At 43.9% G+C, this 21,228-nt stretch overlaps 1 protein-coding gene across 2 annotated transcripts in view; it reads left to right on the top strand.

Annotated features, from left to right (window-relative positions):
- CCNB1IP1 (cyclin B1 interacting protein 1) overlaps window positions 1–21,228 on the top strand; it is a 129,598-nt gene that overhangs the window by 23,800 nt on the left and 84,570 nt on the right. The window contains exon 2 of one of the 2 annotated variants that reach the window (XM_069226979.1): window positions 10,394–10,762. In XM_069226979.1, coding sequence (XP_069083080.1) covers window positions 10,466–10,762 — 297 coding nt within the window. In that variant the 5' untranslated portion in view covers window positions 10,394–10,465. Of the gene's footprint in view, window positions 1–10,110; window positions 10,763–21,228 lie in introns of those variants that run through there. The other variant, XM_069226980.1, reaches the window with a different exon arrangement.

The raw sequence follows: 21,228 nt of genomic DNA on the forward strand, positions 1-21,228 counted from the left end.
GTCCAAATGACCAGGTACACAACAGAGTCCAGTTCATTACCAGTCTGCTTCATTGAGCAGACACATGGCTGAGTACAGTGATCAGCTCACGTTTGATGTTGTGGATACATTTGTACCCAACAGGCCACTTGTCATTGGTGTGTCATGAGTGTTGGTACCTCACTCCTATGATGGTGGCTCTCATTCATGTGGCATGGCATATAGTGCACTTTGGGTGCAGTCACTGAGCAATATTTTCCCTTGGAAAGTGGGGAATGTACAGTTACATGAGCTGGCTAACATTACTGTTGCCAACAACATTTGTGCCTACATGCTGGCATGTGTACCTTCCACATTAGTAGTATAATTTACACTACTCACTACTGACTCTCACACGATTAACGTGTCTTCATTGTATGATATCTGATTCCATCACATATGTGTGCATGCAAACATTAATCGGAAAATAGTTGTATGTGCAGAGTATATAATTCATGTGTTGCCACAGACAGGAGGGTGTCAACATTGGTTGGTGGGTCATACATACCCTAATCCATTTTTCATGTCCAATTGCTGAAGCAATGAAGGGCACGACAGGTAGACCTACAGTACATGTACAATGGGTATTTCCATGCCTTTGTTGTGAAATTATTAAGCTTATTGATGTGTATGTTTATTGGTGAGGATCTTTAACTGACTGTTGACTGACTGTTTACATACATCAGGGAGTGACATGCAGAAATGTGTGAATAATATGTGAGTATGAACGCTCAGTAATAGACTGGAAATTGTGTTTTCATGAGAATTAGGTACAATGATGTACCTTCCCATTGTGAAACAGATTAAACCACCTCTTCAGGTGAAGGAGTTTTCCTGAGTGTCATCAACATTCATTGGATTATTGGCCTTTAGTTAAGCAACGTTAGAATGGAGTTCTCACCAGTACCAATTGCAGCTGGTGATTTGCCCAGGTCTAGCTGGTTCATTGAGCTGTGGATATTTATAGGCAAATCTCCCAGACATTTTGAGCAGATTCTCTCCAGTATATTTTTCAATGTACCGTGTTATATTGCGAAACTACATTGGTACTTAATTCTTGACATTATTTTGACAAGGGCATATTCGGAAGTCCCAATTGAGAAGTTTTTACAGTATGGCACAGGGTTTTCCGTGTCACCTTCTTCCAGCTACTGTACATATTACTGCAACATAGCTGTATTAGTTAACCATCATTTCATCATGATGTGGTATGAGGTATATGAACATTTGCAGATTTTAGGGCCTTGTGCGGAATCAGTACAAATGCATTTTGCATTGCCATACTATGTGATGACAACAGGTTACAGAGGTATGCTACATGACCCAAACCATTCAAGGTGACAAGGTTTCCTACTTGATGCATGGGTATTGTGATTGTCTAACTTCACTAATGCAATTGGAGCTGTCTGTGATTCTGACTTTACAGTGGGCAACTGTTTACAGTGCATGCATGTAGCGTTACAAATGTTGAAGTCACTTTAGTAGACCTTGTAGCTGGGGTCTACTGTACATTATAGTGATGTTCTGTGATGATTGCTGTTGGTCAAGTGTGTTCTGGCACATGCGATAAACCTATTTGTATTTGTCATTTCAGTATCATCTGGGGGAAGCAGCTGGCCATGGTACCTCCGGTCGGAACACCACAGACACAGAGGGATCTAGTGGCCCAGAGGGTGAGGGGAGTGCCACGGAGGACAGCAACTCAACATCGTCGTCAGGCTCCAGCAGACAGTCTCTAGTGGTATCAGGACATGCAAAACCAGTTCCTACTCCATTCTTGTCCACCACCCCCACTACCATCTCCACCTTCTGGGGTGGCGTGACATGCAGGACCAGTTTCTACTTCATCCTTGTCTGCCACCCCCACTACCATCTCCACCCATTTGGTTGGGCCCATTCACCCAAGAGGGGAGCCTTCTCCTTCGCTCCAGGCATCTTAACCGCTGACCCTGAGTGAGGAGCCTATTGGCCGCTTGAGAAACATCTCTGTGGGTCAGACAGCACTACTGAATGCCATCCAGGTACAGGGCAGCCATCTGCAACAGATGGTGGCCTACCTGGAAGGCATCCACAGTTCCATGTCTGCCCTACAGAGATCTTTTCAGGCTCTGGTCTCCTTCCTCACGGCAGCCTTCCACACGTCCCATACTTCCAACCCACCACCTGCCTCTTCTTCATCCAATTTCCCTATTCCCATACCAGTCACAAGCATACTCATCCATAAGCACTCACACACCTCAATAGCCCAAAGCAGCACACTCAAACAAAAACACAATAAGACACACAAGCATGCAGCCGCTCACCAGACACCAGGCACCCCACTCACATCCACCAGCACCCCACCATACCCCCAGATGCCACAGCCACAGAAATCCCACCATTCCCCCAGACGCCACAGAAACCCCACCATTCCCCCAGACACAACATCCACACCAACAGACACATCCACCTCCCTGCTGAGAGTACTGTAATCTTGCAGATGGACAATAGAGGAGATTGCCATTTGCAGAAAAGTGATCATATTGGGCCCTTCTAAATATAGCAGAGTTCCATAAATCCAAAGATTGTTCCTTCTATTCCTATTTTCCAAGTCCTCGGTAAGCTTTTTGAGTTGTTCTGTTTCCTTTGTCTGATGGATCATATCAGGAATGAAGTCCTACACATTACTGACTCGTTCAACAGCTGGCATACGTACATCATGGGAGGACCATTTTTCCTCGATTTGTTGAAGGGATGTATTAGTTTATACTCGAAAGGGCTTAAGGGCTCTTATTTCTTCCATGGCATCATCCAGAGTTAATGAGGATGGTGATTTTTAAGGGGAGTCCAAGTCATTCTTAGGCCTTTTGAGTGAACCAGAGAATTTCCTAGATATAGCTCTTGAGCCAGAGGGTGTACAGCCTCCCTCCCCCATTTTCACCAACCCCATCCATGACAGCTGACAGATAATCAGGAGCAAGGTCATTTTTAAGAGTTTTATTCTTACTAACACATTGAAGGAAAAAAATATTCGAACAACTTTCTTCTTTTTCAAAATTCTGCCCATAAAGTAACATAGAAAGCAATAACTACGTCATCAAGTGAAGGAAATGATGAAGGTGAGCAAAAGTGTTCATGGATCACCACAGAAATGAGGGTAGCCAAAAAATTAGAAAACAGATGTTTGACCTTATTGTGGTACAGAAACATAAGGTGTTCCAGCTGAAATGGTAGTTTGCTATAAGCTGATTGGCAGTAATGCTGAAATAAATAATTGATAAGGACATTCGCTCCCAAAAGGAGGAATAAAGGCATACCTCTCATCTATTAATGTCCAGCCAAATAAACTTCATCTGCCCTGATATTAAATAACTGATAGTCCATATAACTGCCTCTGTGAGAAATACGATCTATATAGCAGGCTAAAAGCTGCTGAAAATATTATGAGGAGCATATCTGCTGTGCATACACAAAAAGAATTCCTGCAGTGCTCACGTGGCACTGCATAGATTTCTCAGACAAAACCTGAAATCTAAGATAAGACATGACATAACGCGTGCAACCCAATGTGTATGAAATTAGGTTAATGCAACACCAAATATGGTAAATAAAAGTCTCAGTGTTATGGCTCTTACCTTTCGAAGAGACATTCCACCAGAGGGAAGAGCAAGCAGGAACTGGAAAACCTGCTCTCTCAGAAGTCTGCCAGAGCTGCTCGGGAGCCTCATTGGCTGGCAGCCATCTTGCTTGGTGTCTGACCAGGCACCCCACTTCCTAAAAATGTTGAACCCTATTACAGTTTAAAGGTTCTCAAGTAAAAAGCTGAACCAGGTGACATGCAGCTTCAACTTTTTAATTGGGATACTTTGGTTGGAGGTTTCCCTTTGTGAATTATTTCATGGAGCACCTTATATTTTGAAGCATTTTTGGCTCTGCGAGGTCATGACACTGTTTATGCTTGTAAGCAGAACATGTGGTTGTTACATTTCCTTAGCACAATGCCTTGCTGGAACAGAGTTGAATTTTGGATTCTTTTCTTGTACTTAGAAAGGAGATAAGTTATGTTTCTTTGTCAATGTGCCTTGCTTGAAGTCATGCTTTGTTTCATTCGCTGTGCCTAGTCAGAAGTTGCTTTTCATTAATTGTACGATATTGGTGTATGGGTTGCATATGTGCCTCACTAGTACTATCCTAAATTGTGACAATCGCTTATGTCACTCTGTCCTTGAGATCTGGCTGGATAAATAGCTTTGATGACCTGGAAGTTTTGTTTTTTAGGGAGTTATGTTACTGTCCTGATTGTGCACTGTGAAAGCCTGTTGTACAAAAAAAAGGTTTGATGTATTTTTTCTCTCATACATTGTTTTTTAAGTTTAATCAGCTTTATTGTAGAATACATTTGATGTAAACATTAATCAGTATAACACATATAAGTAATAAAAATATAGAACTGTTAACAATCATACAAAATAAAAGCTGTTTACAATTTTATGATGCAAACGGGAAAGGAAAGGGAGTATAAAAGAAAGAAACAAAATGAAAATGGTTAAGAGAAATCTACATTTGGAGATCGTGTAGAAAGATACAGTAATACATAATTATAATGGGGAAAAAAACAGAATCATTTATTTGAAAAAAGAACAGAGAAATTATAAATCACGGTGATTTAATGTTTTCAGAACCTGTGGATTGAACACATTGTTTAGCATTGTTATTTATAAAATGTGTTAATGGAGACCAATATAAATCTATAAAATTAACATGTGGTCTCATGAAGAAGCAAAGGTAGTATCTAATCGATGATAGTGGCATATATTATTCCACCAAGCTAAAAACAATATGTTAGAGGAAGGTTTCCAATTAATTGTAACTTGCTGAAAAGCTAAGGCCAACATGAGATCAAATAACCCTTTTTCACGTTTTTTTTAATCTAATAGTATCTGATAAGCTACCTAAAAAACAAAAAACTACAGACATAGGACAAATTAAGTTAAAAAGTGTTTACGTTGGGACCAGTTTTTCTGCCAAAAAACAGCAGTATTCGGACATAAAAAGAGAACATGAAGTAAATCTCCATGTGGGCATCCACATGACCAAGAAGCAGGACTGGTCGTATTCCAAAATTTGGCCAAGGCTGCAGGTGTATGATACAATCTATGATAAAGAAAAAACATAGATTGAGTTGTAGAGGCTGTTCTTGAAACCTTAACTATTCTAGACACTATTTTGTTCTAGAAGAGAATAGTCCAATCCTATCCCAAATCCAATTCCCAATTGAGTTCTACCTTGGTTTTAGGCCGAGAACGATCTGGATCTCATATATATTTGTATGTGATAGAGGCTTTAGGACTTAATTAACAATAATTTCAAAAGTGAATCTGTGGGAGGAGAGGGATGAGTAATGACATCTATTGTAAATGAATAAAAAATATCTAAAACAGTCTCCAATTGCAAATTTGTACCAAAAGATTGAGGGCAATCAAAAGCTGCTTGAAATTGAGGAAAGGAGCGAGGATTTAGGCCATCAAATAAATCTTGAACCCAAACAATCCCTCTGTGCCTCCCAGTTCTCCAATGTAAGGTTCCATTATGTTTAGTAATAAGACGGAGGGGTGGGGGATGCAGGGGGGAAGTGTAAAAAAGATGTTCAAGATAAAAATGTTATTTGGTGATAAGGTTTCAACAAAAAACAAGTATGATTAAAAGGTGGCCAAGAAATTATTTTATTTTTGGGAGAAAATGTTAAAATCTCTTCAGTAGAGAAAGGTGCAAGTAAGGAAAGTTCAATATCAAGCCATAAGGGTGTAAAGAGGGAAGGAACAGAAGATAACCATTTGGAAGCTTATTTCATATATATTCATTATGATATATCTGAAAATCTGGAACATTTGCACTTCACTAGCCTTAGGTTTTTTTAAGATGTGAAAGGGAAATCCGTGATTTTATTCTTATTTCAAACAAATTTCGAAAGAAGTGAATCCGTTTTTTAAAAGTACATATCTGGTATATGAACTAGAATCATGGACAAAATGTATAATAAAATGGGCATAATCATCATTTTTATAGAATACATACAACCTCACCATGATAAATAAAGGGGGTTCCAGGAGGACATTAATTTATCTATTCTATTGAAACATTCCTTCACTATAAGAGGGGGATAAAGGACAACCTTGACGAACACCACGCTGCAGGGAAAAATAGTGGGATACACAACCATTAACTAATACAGCAGCTTGTGGTTCTGTATACAATAGAGATATGAGTTAAATAGTTTTAGGGCCAAAACCATACCAGTTCAACACCTTGAACAATAAAGACTAGCTCACGCTAGCAAAGGCTTTTTCAGCATCTATGAAAATAGCTGCTAGGGGATAAGAAATAGAAGAAGCTTTAGTTAGTACATTAAAAAATAGTCTAGAATTATTTGGGGTCAGTTTACCTTTAACAAATCTGCACTGCTCTTTTCCTATTAATTTGGTCAAAAGCAATTCGAGTTTTAGAGCAAGTAATTTAGCAAAGATTTACATTTACATTTACAAAGATTATGGGACAATAATTTTTACATTGTGTAGGATTCCAACAATCTTCATGAATTAGCAAATAGTAGCTTCTTCGAAAAGTACCTCCAGCTTTGCTAGTAAGAAAGAAAAGATGAAAGAGTTTCAGGAGTTTAGGAAATAAAATATTGGAGAAATGTAAATAAAATTCTTTGTAAAACCATCTGTGCCTGATGATTTTCCTTAAGTGTATTAAGAGCTTTGTTTAGCTCTGTAATCGTTAAATCACATTCAAGAGGATCGAAATCTAATGAACTGATTATGTTATTACAGGCGATGTAATAGTATTAAGATATGTCTCAATAAGACTAGAGTGAATTGGATGATCAGGAGTATATACACTTTTTGAAAAATTTTGTGAATTCATCCAAAATATCACCATCTTTAAATAAATGCTTTCCGTCTGATGAATGAATGAAGTCAGTAAAAGCGCGCCCTTTCGAGATCTTCAAATATTTGTCTAAGAGTTTCCCTGATTTTATTACGCCCACCATAGTAACAAGCCCTACTATGTAATAATATGGAGGAGGCTTGATTTCTTCTTAAATTTTAATTTAGCTTGAACAGGTTCATGTAAAGAGGAGTCAGAAGACAAGGAATAAAATTTATGTTCTAAACATTTGGTATTAGATAACAAGAGTTTCTGCTGATGAGCAAAATATTTCTTCTTTTTTTAAACAAAATCTATAATGAAGCCACGCGCTGAAGCCTTAAAGGAGTTCCATAACATTTGGGGGGGGGGGGGTCAGGGGGGGTTATATCTGAACGAGTACTGAGCAGGAAGAATTCATTCACAAAAGAGGTAAAGGAGGTGGAGAAATTTGGGTCTAACAAAAGAGCATTATTAAATCTCCATCTAGCTGACCTGGGATGTGATAGGACCAGATCTACAACAATTGGGGCATGATCAGATATAGTAATGGGCTCAATAGTGGAAAAAATAAAGGTTTGTGTGAGCGATTTACTGAGAAAAATATGATCTAAGTGAGAGTGAACCATGTAGGGGCAATAGAAAGAATATTCTTTTGCAGTGGGATTACATAATCTCCATGCATCAACTAAAGAGTTTTGGGAGATAGTGGAATGAAATTGCTTGTGAGATTTATGTGGAGAAAAACTAATTTGAGATTTTCAGCCAATAAAAGGATCCATAATTTGATTATAGTCACCACCTATAATAAATAACTCATCCTTCTATTTAAGATATTTCTTAGTAATATTAGGCCAAATAAAAAAATCTGGTTGAGGCAGACCATATACATTAAAAACAGTTAACGGAACATCATCTATAAGTAACTTTACAATCAACCATCTATCTTCAGAATCATTTCTTGAGATATAACAATACAATTCAACTTTTTATGGCAAAGAACAGCTACTCCATTTTTCTTGGTAGATCCCACCAAGATCCCACCCAATTTCATTTACGTTTTAATGCCTCTGTTTCTGTAAGATGTGTCTCTTCTAAGAGAATTGAATTTGAATTATAAGAGGCAAGATGAGATAATATTCTTCGTCTTTTGACATGGTTAACAAAACCTTTCACATTCCAAGTTATTACCTTGAATGTAATCAGCAATAAGTAAATATAAAACTACACGATCAACAATAATTCAAAAATTTAAAATAAAAACAAAAGGACAAACAGATAAAGAAAAACAGAAGAAAAGAAGAGAGAAGATAAAAAAGACAAGGAATCAAACACAATAAGAGATGACAGTACATGTCAAACGACGACTGATCAATGTACCTTAATGGGGAACAAGAAAGAAACGGGGAATGGCAACACACAGGAGACAGCACAACCAACAGGAACGCCGGCGCTACACCAGAACTCTATATGGGAACAAATGGGAAACGGGTACATGAAAGAGTCCATCTTCTGTAAAAAGATTAGAGATGCGAGTTAAACCAGCAATAAACATGCTATATTTACTAATCTGTGATGTATTCATTTATCCTGGAGAGGGAGGGCCAGCAATGTCCATCAAATCTGTCAAATGAGATTGGATACATTGTCTGAGGTCTGCAGGATCTTCAAAAGAAGATGTGTCGTTCTGGAATGTAACTTTGAATGTGCATGGATGAAATAAACCATATCTTGCTCCTAGAGAACGTAATGCAGGACGAAGCTCAAGGAAGTATTTTCTTCATTTAGTAGTAGCTGTAGAAACCTCTTGTGTCAAGAAGAGTTTGGCACCAGACCATATAAATTGTTTTTGGGTTTCGGCTGCATTTAAAACTTGGAAAAGATCTGTGAACTTCAGAAATAATATAATCACACCACGGGGTCTTGTTGGAGGCGATGATGTAAATCAGGGTCCCAATCTATGGGTTCGTTGAATATTTAAGTTGGAGGTTGAAGGCAAATCCAACAGTTATGGTAGAAAAGAAGTGAAGAAAGAACCGGATCTCCACCCTCGGTGCCCTCTGGAAGACCATATAAACACAGATTATTGCACCTATTCCTGTTTTTAAGATCTTCAGGTTTTTTTTCTCAGCATTAAAAGGTCCTTTTCCAAACCTGCAATTTTAGGGGAAGACTGCTGTATGTTACTAACAGTTTGTTCAACCAATGTAATTCTAGATTTCATAGAGGACCATTTATCATCAAGATTTAGACTACGAGTGTTAGGTTCTTCAATAAATGTTCTCAAGTCTCTAAGCTCTTCTATTACAGTATCCAGAGATATAGGTGATGTAGATTTCGAAGGAAAAGGAGGGTCCTCTTTTTGTCTTTCATTTGTCGAGGATGATAATGGCAACTTCAAGGATGGAAGCATAGAAGTAGTTGGACGAGAGAAACTAGTTTGAGCCATGTCAAAAGGAGAAACTGAAGCTTCCATCAAAGGAATCATAAAAGGATGATCCGAGATAATATTAGAAGAAGCTTTAGTAGACTGTAAAAGTCTCTTGCTTTTTCCCATATATGCCAAATTTAAGGAACAGTCTGAATAAAGTGGTGTGTGAAACAAGCCAACAAGACCCCAAACTCAGTTTTGAGAGAAAATGACTGAAGTTCACAGAAAATAATGATTCTTCAAAGAATTAACATTTTAAATTTAGGAAGAATCTAAAATATAAATATTAAACCTTCAAATGTCATTGCTGATATAGAAACATCAAACATATAGAAGGAGCATCAGAGTAACTGACTTATATGCTTAAATGCTTATATGCTTAAATGCTGTTCCATGAGGCGCTGTTAAAAGAAAAAGCAGCGCAAAAAAAATAAACACAAAAGTGCGGCTACAGTAATGCAGTTAGCAAGTTTTGATATATTTATGCTTAAAAGTACCTTAAAAAAACTTAAATTTTATCATAATCCGCTCCAGGCACTTTCCTCCGTAATAAACACTCGTTGGAGCGATATTGCAGAATGGAGAAATGCGGCAGAATCCTCCTGAAGTTCCATTGAGGCACGGAGCTCCGCGTCTAGGTGGCCATCTTAGGTGGCATCCTAGCCATGCCCCTGCTCTCTCATACATTTTTAATCTGGAGTTTTGCTGTAGTTATGATGTGATTTTGGAGTGAGTATTGATGTTGTGCACTGTGACGTTTTTGATTATTCTGAAAGTGAATGTTCTGTGGGTCATAGAGTTGTTGGCGTTTGGAGGAACAAACTGTATTGTAGTGTGATGACTGCTCATGATACTGCATGTATGTATTAGCCTGTATAGTGCCTAGGCGGGAACTTTTTTATACTCTGTGTGGCGTGCAAAATATTGTTTAGCTGCCAACCCTGAATTTAATATAAAGTATGTGAACATTCACGCTAGCAGAACATTATAAATAGTAAAATACGCTCTCTTTTGATCTTCCTTTTTTCCACCCAGGGGCATTCTCTTGTTTAACACAGAACACAACTACGCACTTCCTTTTTGCTCAAGAAGCCTAATCTTGAAAGGATGTCAGTCTGCGAAGACCTGCTGCTCTGCAACTATCGCAAGTGCCGCGTGAAGCTTTCGGGTTATGCCTGGGTAACTGCCTGCTCTCATATCTTCTGTGACCAGCACGGCAGTGGGGAGTTCAGCCGCTCACCTGCTGTCTGCCCCGCCTGCAACAGTACCCTCTCTGGCAAGCTGGACATTGTTCGCACCGAGTTGAGTCCCTCAGAGGAGTATAAAGCCATGGTGTTGGCAGGCCTAAGGCCTGAGATCGTGCTCGATATCAGCTCCAGGGGACTGGCCTTCTGGACTTACCAGGTAAAAAGATTTGCAAGCCATGTCATGTTATAAATATGCTTTTGAAATGCTTTAAAATAGTCAATGTTTATCGAATATCCTTACAATGAAAATAAGTTACCTGTAACTGCAGTTATCCAGTATTCGTATCTTTCATAGATTCACATGCATGAGTCATTCCCCATCGGTGAAGTGTAAGTGACCAATCAGGTGCAGTCACCCTCTAGAACATTCCCAAGAGAAGCAGAATCACTCAGATTTTCGAGCATAAGTTGGAATACCGTCCCTAGTCATAGGGGGAGCCTCTCAGAGGAGGAGGATAGATTGCATGTGAATCTATGAAAGGTACAATACTAGAAATTGAAGTTACAGGTATGTAACTTATTTTCTTATCCATGCTTAAATCAGAATAGCAAACAATACTGTAGGTAAATTAAGTATCCTTAGGGGATGGTGGGTATTAGACCTGGCAGCTCTTGGTGTTGTTTCCCTGTACTTTTTGCTGCTGATCTCCTGTTTTTGGACCCTGTGCTACGATTCGTTTTGGCTGGTTGTGATACTCTGGGCACTTTACCACTGCTAACCAGTGCTAAAGTGCAAGTGATCTCTGTCTACATTGTATTGGTGATTGGTTATCCATGATTGGTATATTTGATTTACTATTAAGTCCCTAGTAAAGTGCACTTGAGGTGCCCTGAGCCTGTAAATCAAATGCTACTAGTGAGCCTGCAGCACCGATTGTGCCACCCACACGAATAGCCCTGTAAACCTGTCTCAGACCTGCCACTGCAGTGTCTGTGTGCATTTTTAAACTGCCAATTCGACCTGACAAGTGTACCCACTTGCCAGGCCCAAACCTTCCCTTTTACTACATGTAAGTCACCCCTAAAGAAAGCCCTAGGTAGCCCCTTGGGCAGGGTGCAGTGTATTAAAAAGGTAGGACATGTACTGATGTGTTTTACATGTCCCAATAGTGAAATACTGTCAAATTCGGTTTTCACTATTGCAAGGCCTAGCACTCTCATAGGTTAACATGGGGGATTCATTTAAATATCTTTTAAGTGCAGTTTCCCATTGGGAGCAGACAGAGATGTGGAGTTTGAGAAAGTGGGCCTTTTCTTGCTTAACCATTCTGTGCCTCTACCTGCTTGTGTATTCCACATATGGGTCAGACTGCCAGTTGGGCTGTTGTGAATTATCTCTAGACAGTGACACAAAGGGAACTGAGGTGTAGCCTGCATATCCTGATGAGTCTCCTGGGCTAGAGTATGGAGGGAGGAGCTGACACACCTGAAAGGGCTGTGTCTGTCCTCACGCAATGAAGTCTCCAAACCCCTGGAATATGTCTGGGGCCAGGTCCAGGCAAGGCAGAATCTTTTGAACAACAGAGACTTTCCTTTGAAGTTTGCCTACTTCAAAGACAGAAAGGGGTATACTTCACCCAGATTTTCAGATTACTGCTGGATCAAGAGGAACCTCTGCCAAGGAGAAGAGCCTGATGCTTGAGGAGGACCTGCCACTCTGCCTGTTGCTTTGCTGTCCTGGCCTGCTGTTGCTGCTTCTGCCTGAAGAGGGAATGAACTGGACTTTGCTTTCTGAAATCCTACTTGTGAAGTTTCTCCAAGGGCTTCGACTGAGCTTTCCCTCTGTTCTGAAGTCTCAGGGATATCAAAGACTTCATCTGCCAGTCCCTGGGCTCTTCTGCTGGGAGTCCTGACTTGCTAATTGGTGCCAAATCCAGTCCCTGGGCCTTAGAAGTGGAAGCTAGTAACCTGGGGGAAAAATCCACACACAGCCTGTCCCGCAGCCGAAAATTTGATGCAGCACCTGCATCACAGCCGGAGAAACGACACAGCACCTGTTCTCACAGTGGACTCTTCACACAGTGCATCGAAAATGTCCACACACGGATCTTGAGTGTCAAAGTCTTCAACATCCCTGCACGGACCCAAGTGTGCACACTTAGAATTGGCGCTCGGCCTCCCTTGTGAGAAAAGAATCGACGCACAACCTCACTGTTGAGTAAGGAATCGATGCATCGCCTGCTATTTCGACGTACCTTCGCTCTTGTGGCTTTCTTTTCTGACACATACGAGGTACTTTGTGCTAAAATAACGCGTCCATTGATTTCTATGGATTAGGACTCTGTTGAAAAAAGTCTTATCTTTGCTTGTGTATGTTGGATTTTTGTTGTTTGGGTCTTGTTTATTTAGATAAATATTGGATATTTGTCTAAACTGGTTTGGAGTCCTTTTCTCAGGCTTGTGAACCCACTTTTATTGGCCTCAAATGAGAAAGCACTCAGATGCGTTCTGCAGGACTCGTCAGACCTGCCATGCACGTGGAAAATCTGGGAAGAGATACAAGGCTCCTCTTCAACCCTTTCCTGTTGTGAGCACCCCTTTTGAGCGGGTGGGCATTGACATTGTGGGCCTCTGGATCCCAAGGCAGCCATAGGTAACAGGTTTATCCTCATCTTGGTCCCTGGAAGCTATCCCCCTAAGTACTGTGACTGCACCCACAGTGGCCAGGGCACTGATGGGGATCTTTACCCATGTGAGTTTCCCCAAGGAGGTGTTATCTGACCGGGGTACCAATTTGATGTCGTTGTACATGAAGGCCATGTGGAAGGCATGTGGTGTAATATGCAAGTTCATCACGCCTTACCACCTCCAAAGCAATGGGTTGGTTGAGAGATTCAACAGTACCCTGAAGGGCATGATTATGGGTCTCCCTGAACCCATGAGACATAAGTGGGACGTCTTGTTACCATGCCTGTTGTTTGCCTACAGGGAGGTACCACAGAAGGGGGTTGATGTCAGCCCATTTGAGCTTCTGTATGAGCACCCTGTAAGAAAGCCTCCCAGTTTGGTGAAGGAGGGCTGGGAGCATACTCCCAGGTAGCCCCCTAGGCTGTATTCAGTTACATGCTGACCTTCCGGAACCAGACAGCCCGCTTCCAGCAACTCACCCAACAGAATCTGGATGCTAGCCAGGAAGATATGAAACACTGGTATGACCAAAAATACCACTCTGGTTGAGTTTCAGCCTGGCCAGAAGATATGGGTAATGGCCCAGTAGAGCCTCGTGCTCTCCAAGACCATTGGTCTATGCCATTTGAGGTGAAGGAGCGCAAAAGTAGTGTCATCTACTTGGTGGACATGCAGACTCCTAGGGACCCTTTGAGGATGTTACACGTGAAGCGCCTCAAACTGCACTTTGAGAGGTCTGAGTTGACCATGCTCTTGGTCACGAATTATGGGGTGGAAGAGGAGAGTGAACCTCTCCCCGACCTCCTGTCTGACAAAGAGCAGGATGGGTCAGTAGAGGGTGTAAACATCTCCCCTTCTCTGAACCTAGAACAGCATAGGGACTGTCACCAGTTAGTGGGACAGTTCCTCTCTCTTTGCTCACTCACCCCTGGGGTCACCCATTGGTGCACCCACGATATTGACACTGGGGATAGTCTACTTGTCAAGCGCAAGTCTTACAGGGTGAGAGACAACATCAAGGAGGAGGTCTCTAAAATGCTGGAGTTAGGGGTGATTACCAGGTACTTTGTGCTAAAATAACGCATCCATTGATTTCTATGGATTAGGACTCTTTTTATTTTAAAAATGTATATCTCTGCTTGTGTTTGTATGATTTTTGTCATTTTGGTCTTTGTAGGGAAATGCCACTGTTGGAGCAGGCTAGGATGAGGAGGGAGGAGGAGAAAGATAGAGTTGCTATGAAAAAAGAGAGAATTGCCATAGAAAAGGAGAAAATGCATTTAGCTCAGGAGCTGAGCTTGACAGAGCTTGATTGCAGGAGCAGACCCAGCACAGATGGAGGCAGCGTTTCTTCAGTGCAATCTGAGAAGAGAGTTCACCTTCCCAAGAGTGTAGGGAAAGAGTACACTAAGGAGGATGACATGCCCAGGTGGTTTCAGGGCTATTAGGCGGCTATCCACATGCACGGGATCCATGAGAGAGATTGGGGGAAGGGCTTGTAACAAATTTACAACAGAAGGGAGGGACACTTTGTTAGAAATACGGGCAGTTAAGGAGCTCACCTATTCGAACATGAAGGATGCTGTCATCACCAGGTATGGCCTGACAGCATGGATGTACAGAACGAAGTTAGGGAAAGTAGGAAGCTTGATTCCCAGACCTGGCTGGAGTGTGTGGATTCATTTTGCAGAGCACTGGATGATTGGGCGAAGGTAACAGATTACCAGGGGTTTTACAATTTGTTTGTATGGGAGCGCTTGTCGAGCCTGTGTTTTCCAGAGCTCCGTCAGCACTTAATTGACAGCAGGCTTACTGAACCCAGGAAGCTTGCTCAGGAGGTCGACCATTGGGTGAGTTCCAGGGTCCACAAAAAGTTGTATGGGAGAGACCCTGCCAAAGTGGGCAGGGTCTCCAACAAAAGGAGGGGGAGGATAAATGTAAGGAATTCTTTAAAGGGCCCCAAACTAGTTCCCAGGGTGAGGATTCCCAGCCCCCTGTTGAGAAGAAGAGTTGGTTTCCTTCAGGTAAGCCTTCAGCGAAGGGACCAATCAAGTGCTTTGCCTGTGGTCAGGAAGGGCACATAAAAGGAGTCCCAAGTGTCCTAAGGGGGCACAGCCCTCACCAGTGGGCAGACATGTGGTGTGGCCAATTGTAGCGCTTGGGGAGGAGTTGGCCCCAGTTAGTGGTAGGGAGCCAGCTGAGTTAACCCTAGTTTCCCTGGGTGAGGTGGTCCAGAGAACCCTCATGACTGATAATACAAAGAAGTACAGGCAGTGGGTGACCACCAGTAGGATGTGGGTGGAGGCTCTTAGCGACACAGGAGCCAGTATGACAACAGTCCGCTGTCATCTGCTGTCTCAAGAGCAGGTAGTCCCTAATGTGGTTCACCAGGTTGTAGCAGTAGCCAACAGTGGGGGCCAATGCTTGGTAGCTCAGGTTCCTTTTGACTGGGGTGGTCTCAGGTTCCTTGAGTATAGCTGTGAGTCCAGTCATGCCTGTTAACTGTCTGCTAGGGAATGAACTAGAGCATACTGCCTAGAAGGAGGTGGAGCCAAGGTCCCATTAGGAAATGTTGGAATTGCCAAAGTGGGCGTGCATGACCACACAGTCCATGGCCGCCAGAGAGGGTATTCAAGAAGGGACTAAGCCTGAAACACTGGCCTAGGTGCCTGCCAAGAAAGGAAGGGTTAAGGAGCATGGGAAACCCGCTCCTTAAATTGCCACGGTCCGGGAGGAGGCTGAACCTACAGGGGAAGAGGTGGCTGAACTGGGGGACCCATTGACAGCAGGAAGGAGGCCCCACCAGGGAATAATTCTGCGCAGCACAGAAAACATGCCCGAGGGTCTTTGGAAACAGGCTGAGGCCCAGGCAGCTGGTGGCACCTATGGAACTCACCTACTTTACTGGGAGAATGATCTGCTGTATAGTGAGCCTATGGTTGCTGAGCCTGGAGCAGCCCATGTGCTGGTGGTACCCCAGTGTTTCAGAGTCTTACTACTGGGTCTAGCTCATGATGTGCCACTGGCAGGTAATTTGGGGCAGGGCAAGACAGTTGACAGGCTTGTCACCCACTTTTATTGGCTTCAAATGAGAAAGCACTCAGATTCGTTCTGCAGGACTTGTCAGACCTGCCAGGCAAGTGTCAATTCTGGGAAGAGGTGCAAGGCTCTTCTTCAACCCTTTCCTGTTGTGAGCACCCCTTTTCAGCAGGTGGGTATGATCAGAATACCACTCTGGTTGAGTTTCAGCCTGGCCAGAAGGTGTGGGTGATGGCCCCAGTAGAGCGTTGTGCTCTCCAAGACCGTTGGTCTGGGCCATTTGAGGTGAAGGAGCACAAAAGTAGTGTCATTTACTTGGTGGAGATGCAGACTCCTAGGGACCCTTTGAGGATGCTACACGTGAAGCGTCTCAATCCGCTCTTTGAGAGGTCTGCGCTGACCATGCTCTTGGACACGGATGATGGGGTAGAAAAGGAGAGTGAACCTCTCCCGACCTCCTGTCTACCAAAGAGCAGGATAGGTCAGTAGAGGGTGTGAGCTCCTCTTTTCTGACCCTAGAACAGCAGAGCAACTCTATCTTTTTCCTCCTCCCTCCTCATCGCCAATTACTGGGTCAGTTTGCCTCCCTGTTCTCGCTCGCCCTGGGGGCACCTTTTGCGCCCTCCAGCCTCCCCTTAAATGGCGGCCGCACAGTGGGCGTGCCAAAAGCAAGCCCGGCTGTGCCTGTGTGCGCCCAGACCACGCACAGTGCCAGGAACCCAGGATCTCCGTCACGCCATCCCCTCGCCAGCATCCATTACAACACCGTGACCCTCTATCGCCCTCCACTGCCTTAACACCCGACATCTCAGCGGCTGCTGCACCACACCCCCCAAGGACACCGAAATACCTTTTTCGTGTGGGAACTCCAACTTCCGTGCAGGCCACAACAAGCATAAGGTATCCCCATGCCTGGAAACACCAAGACTCACTAAACCACCATCAGCTGCCTCCTCCTGAACATCCGCTAACTTCACAAGCACTCCACTGAACTCTGGGATTTGATCGATACCTCCCGATCGGACATCGCCATCTCGGATGAATACAGCATCCTAAGGAGGGACCGGCCCTCTCGCCCGGGGGGAAGACTCGCCATTGTACAAAAGTCCACACTACGTATTAAGGCCAACTCAGAAGAACCGTGCACCACCTTGGAGCACCTTCACTTCCTGGTCCACAGCGATCACAACTCCTTAGTCCGCGGCACCCTGGTCTCCAGACGACCCGGCCGCGCCCAGCATTCATTCATGACATCGTAGACATCGCCACCCCCCAGGCCCTGGCATCAGACGACTGCCTCCTTCTTGGCGACCTGAATTTCCACCCAGAGGACCACAACGATCCAAACACCACCGCTCTACTCAACATCCTCACCACCCTCAGCCTCAGACAGCTGATCACTGCACCCACGCACATCGCAGGACACACACTGGACCCCATCTTCACCTTAAGCAACCGGATTACCATCTAGACCATCTCCACCCCACACTGGACCGATCACTGCTGCCTACACTTCACCATCACAGCACCCAGGAAATGGAACAAATTAACCAACGAGCAACTCACCACAACTCTTGCCAAATTCCTCCTGCCTCCCACTGCATGGATCATCGAATGCGCCGACACTCTAGCCCCCTCCGTCTGACATCGGCCAAGCGCATACCACAGAAAGCCAAATGGTTCACCACCAAACTCCAAGACTCCAAATGCACCCGCAGGTGCCTAGAGAAGAAATGGAGGAATAGCCAAACCCGTGAAGACCTCGCCTCCTTCAGAGCCACAACCGCCATCCACCGCTGACACATCAAGAACGCACATCCGGGAACGCATCAACTCCTCCACGAACAACAGAAAGGAACTTTTCTCGGTCATCAATAAGTTCACAAATCCCCCCTCGAAGCCACCAGCATCCCCCGTCACAAGACCTCTGCGACAAATTTGCCACCTTTTCCCACCACAATCCAATACATCTACGACAGCTTCCTCCCGGAAAACCAACCCAGCATCAGAACCTACGACCGACCCACCCCCCCAGAACCCAACCAGACCATCCACAGCTGGTCTTCCCTCACCACAGAGGAAACTGAAAGCATCATGAACAGCACCCACTCCGGAGCCCCCACGGACCCTTTCCTGCACCACATCTATGTCAGAGTCAGCACATTCATCGCCCTGAGCTCCAGAACACGATAAACTGCTCCATCAACACTGGCACTTTCCCTGAGGACTGGAAACATGCCGAAGTGCGCCCCCTTCTGAAGAAACCCTCGACCGACCCATCAGAACTAAAGAACTTCCGTCCCATCTCGCTTCTACCCTACCTGGCCAAAGTATTCGAGAAAGCCATCAACACACAACTACGAAATTTCATTGTGGTCAAGAACTTTCTGGACAGCTCCCAGTCTGGGTTCTGCATCATCCACAGCATGGAGACTGCTCTTCTTGCAGCCAACATTGACATCCGATCACTTCTAGATCGCAGCCACACCGCAGCACTCATATTCCTTGACCTCTCAGCAGCCTTTGACACGGTCTTCCACAGCACACTAGGCACCAGACTCCTCGACATAGGAATCCATGGAACAGTCCTAAAATGTATCCGCTCCTCTCAGAGTCAGGCTCCCTTCCTACACTGCTAAACCCTCAAGAGTCAGCTGAGGAGTTCCCAAAAGATCCTCTTTGAGTCCAACTCTTTTCAACATATACATGACCCCACTCGCAGCCATCATCAGAAGCCATGGAATGAACATTGTGTCATACGCCGATGACACACAACTTATCATTTCCCTCACCGAAGACCCAGACACGGCCAAAAGGAATTTCCACTCAGGAATGGAAGCCGTCGCCACCTGCATGAGAGAAAGCTGCCTCAAGCTCAACTCTGACAAGACAGACCTCATCATATTCGGAAACGCCACTTCGCCATGGGACGACTGTTGGTGGCCCACATCTCTCAGCACCCCACCTTCACCAACTGAGCATTCCCATAACCTGGGCATCATCCTCGACTCCTCCCTATCTATGACCTGACAGGTAAACTCGGTCACCTCCTCCTGCTGGCACACCCTCCTCAATCTCCGGGAAATTTTCAAATGGATCCTAGCAGACTGCCACAGGACAGTCACCCACGCTTTAGTCACAAATAAGCTTGACTATGGCAACGCTTTCTACGCCAGCACCACGATGAGAAACATCAGAAAGCTGCAACTCATCCAGAACGCTGCCGCCGGGCTTGTCCTTTACCTCCCAAGCCAAGAACATATCTCCCAGCACCTGAGGACCCTCCACTGGCTCCCGATAAAAAAACGAATCACCTTCAAGCTACTCACCCAGACATACAGAGACATACACAACATCGAACCGGCCTACCTGAGCCACTGCATTTCCTTCAACACCCCACCTGATCCCTCCACCCCGCTCAACTGGCTCTGGCCACTATCCCTTGCATTGGAAAAACCACCGCCAGAGGACGATCCTTCACCTACATTGCAACAAAGAGCTGGAACAACCTGCCCCTATACCTTAGACAAAGCCCATCGCTCACCATCTTCAGGAAGAACCTCAATACGTGACCTCCCCCCAGCACCTTGAGACCCTTACGGGTGAGTAGCCACACTTTACAAAAACTGATTGATTGATTGACTGCTTGTGCCAAACTACCAAGGGTGTGAGCAGGGGTTATCTGAGCTGTGTATCTCCCTTACCCTGACAAGAGTGAGCGTCCCTGCTTGGACAGAGTGCAAACTGACTGCCAACCAGAGACCCCATTTCTACCAGTAAGTAAAGTAATACACGTTCATAGTAAACCATACAAAATATAAATATGTGTATTGATATACATTGAAATCATAAGTATTCATATCTAAAAACCTTAGATGAATAAATGTTAATAGGGCAATCAAGCAGGAAAATACAGTGGCCTGAAAAGCATTTGAATTTAATATGGATACGACACCTCTATTGAAAGAAACCTTATTGGAGACCTTATTGGAATAGGTTGGAATAGATGGCATAACACAGCTGGACCCACTGCTGTGTTACTGCTCTGTGTTTATTGCAGGCAGTAGTGCTGCATGAATGAAAGGGTGCTCTTTCACGTCGCAGCACAGCATATCTTCTCAAGTGGTATGCCTACAAACAGGGCAGTTGAAGTGGATACTGCTCTTCTAGAGTGTACTTTAGCTTTTCTTGCTAGGGGTTTGCCCACTTTGGAATGGCAAAACTATCAGTTGATCTGTTTTGCGAATATGTTTAATGTCCAACGTATGGAGACTCCTTTCAGCTGGTGTCGCTGGACTGGGAAAAAGTGTTCAAAGAATGACCGGTTCATTAAGATGAAATTGAGAATGGACCTTCAGAATGAATTTTGGGTTTGTTCTGAGAAGTACAAACTCGTCTGTGAAACGTAAGAAAGGCTCTTGGTTAGTGAAGGTCTGTATCTCACTAACTCTTCTGGTAGACATGATAGCAAGTAACAGAGCAACTTTCCACGTGAGGAACTTTATTTCAGCCTTATGAGTGGGTTTGAAAGGAGACTTCATTAATTGCGTTAAGACCACATTTAGATGCCACTCCATGGGAGGAACTCGCACAGGCGGGAAAGCTCTGAACAGCCCTTTTATATACTGCGTAATGTGTCTTATTGAACAGAGGGATAGTCTATGCAGAGCGCCTTTACCTTGAAATTGCAGCCAGGAGGGCTTTGACTGATGCATGAGCAAGGCCAGATTTGGCCAGCAAGAGAAGATATAGCAAAATCTGTTTGGGAGAGGCTTCGAACAAGTGTAAATCATTTTGTTGACACCAGGAACAGAGGCTTTTCCATTTTAACCTGTAGGTCTTGTTTGTGCCTTCCACTCTTGCTTTGGATATAATCTCTCTGCATTCTTCAGTGATGTTCAAGTCTCGAAATTCATAGAACTCAGGAGGGAAGTGTGTAAATGCAAGCAATCTGGT

The sequence above is a fragment of the Pleurodeles waltl genome, chromosome 3_2, assembly GCF_031143425.1.
Source record: "Pleurodeles waltl isolate 20211129_DDA chromosome 3_2, aPleWal1.hap1.20221129, whole genome shotgun sequence".
In the NCBI taxonomy this organism is placed as follows: domain Eukaryota; kingdom Metazoa; phylum Chordata; class Amphibia; order Caudata; family Salamandridae; genus Pleurodeles; species Pleurodeles waltl.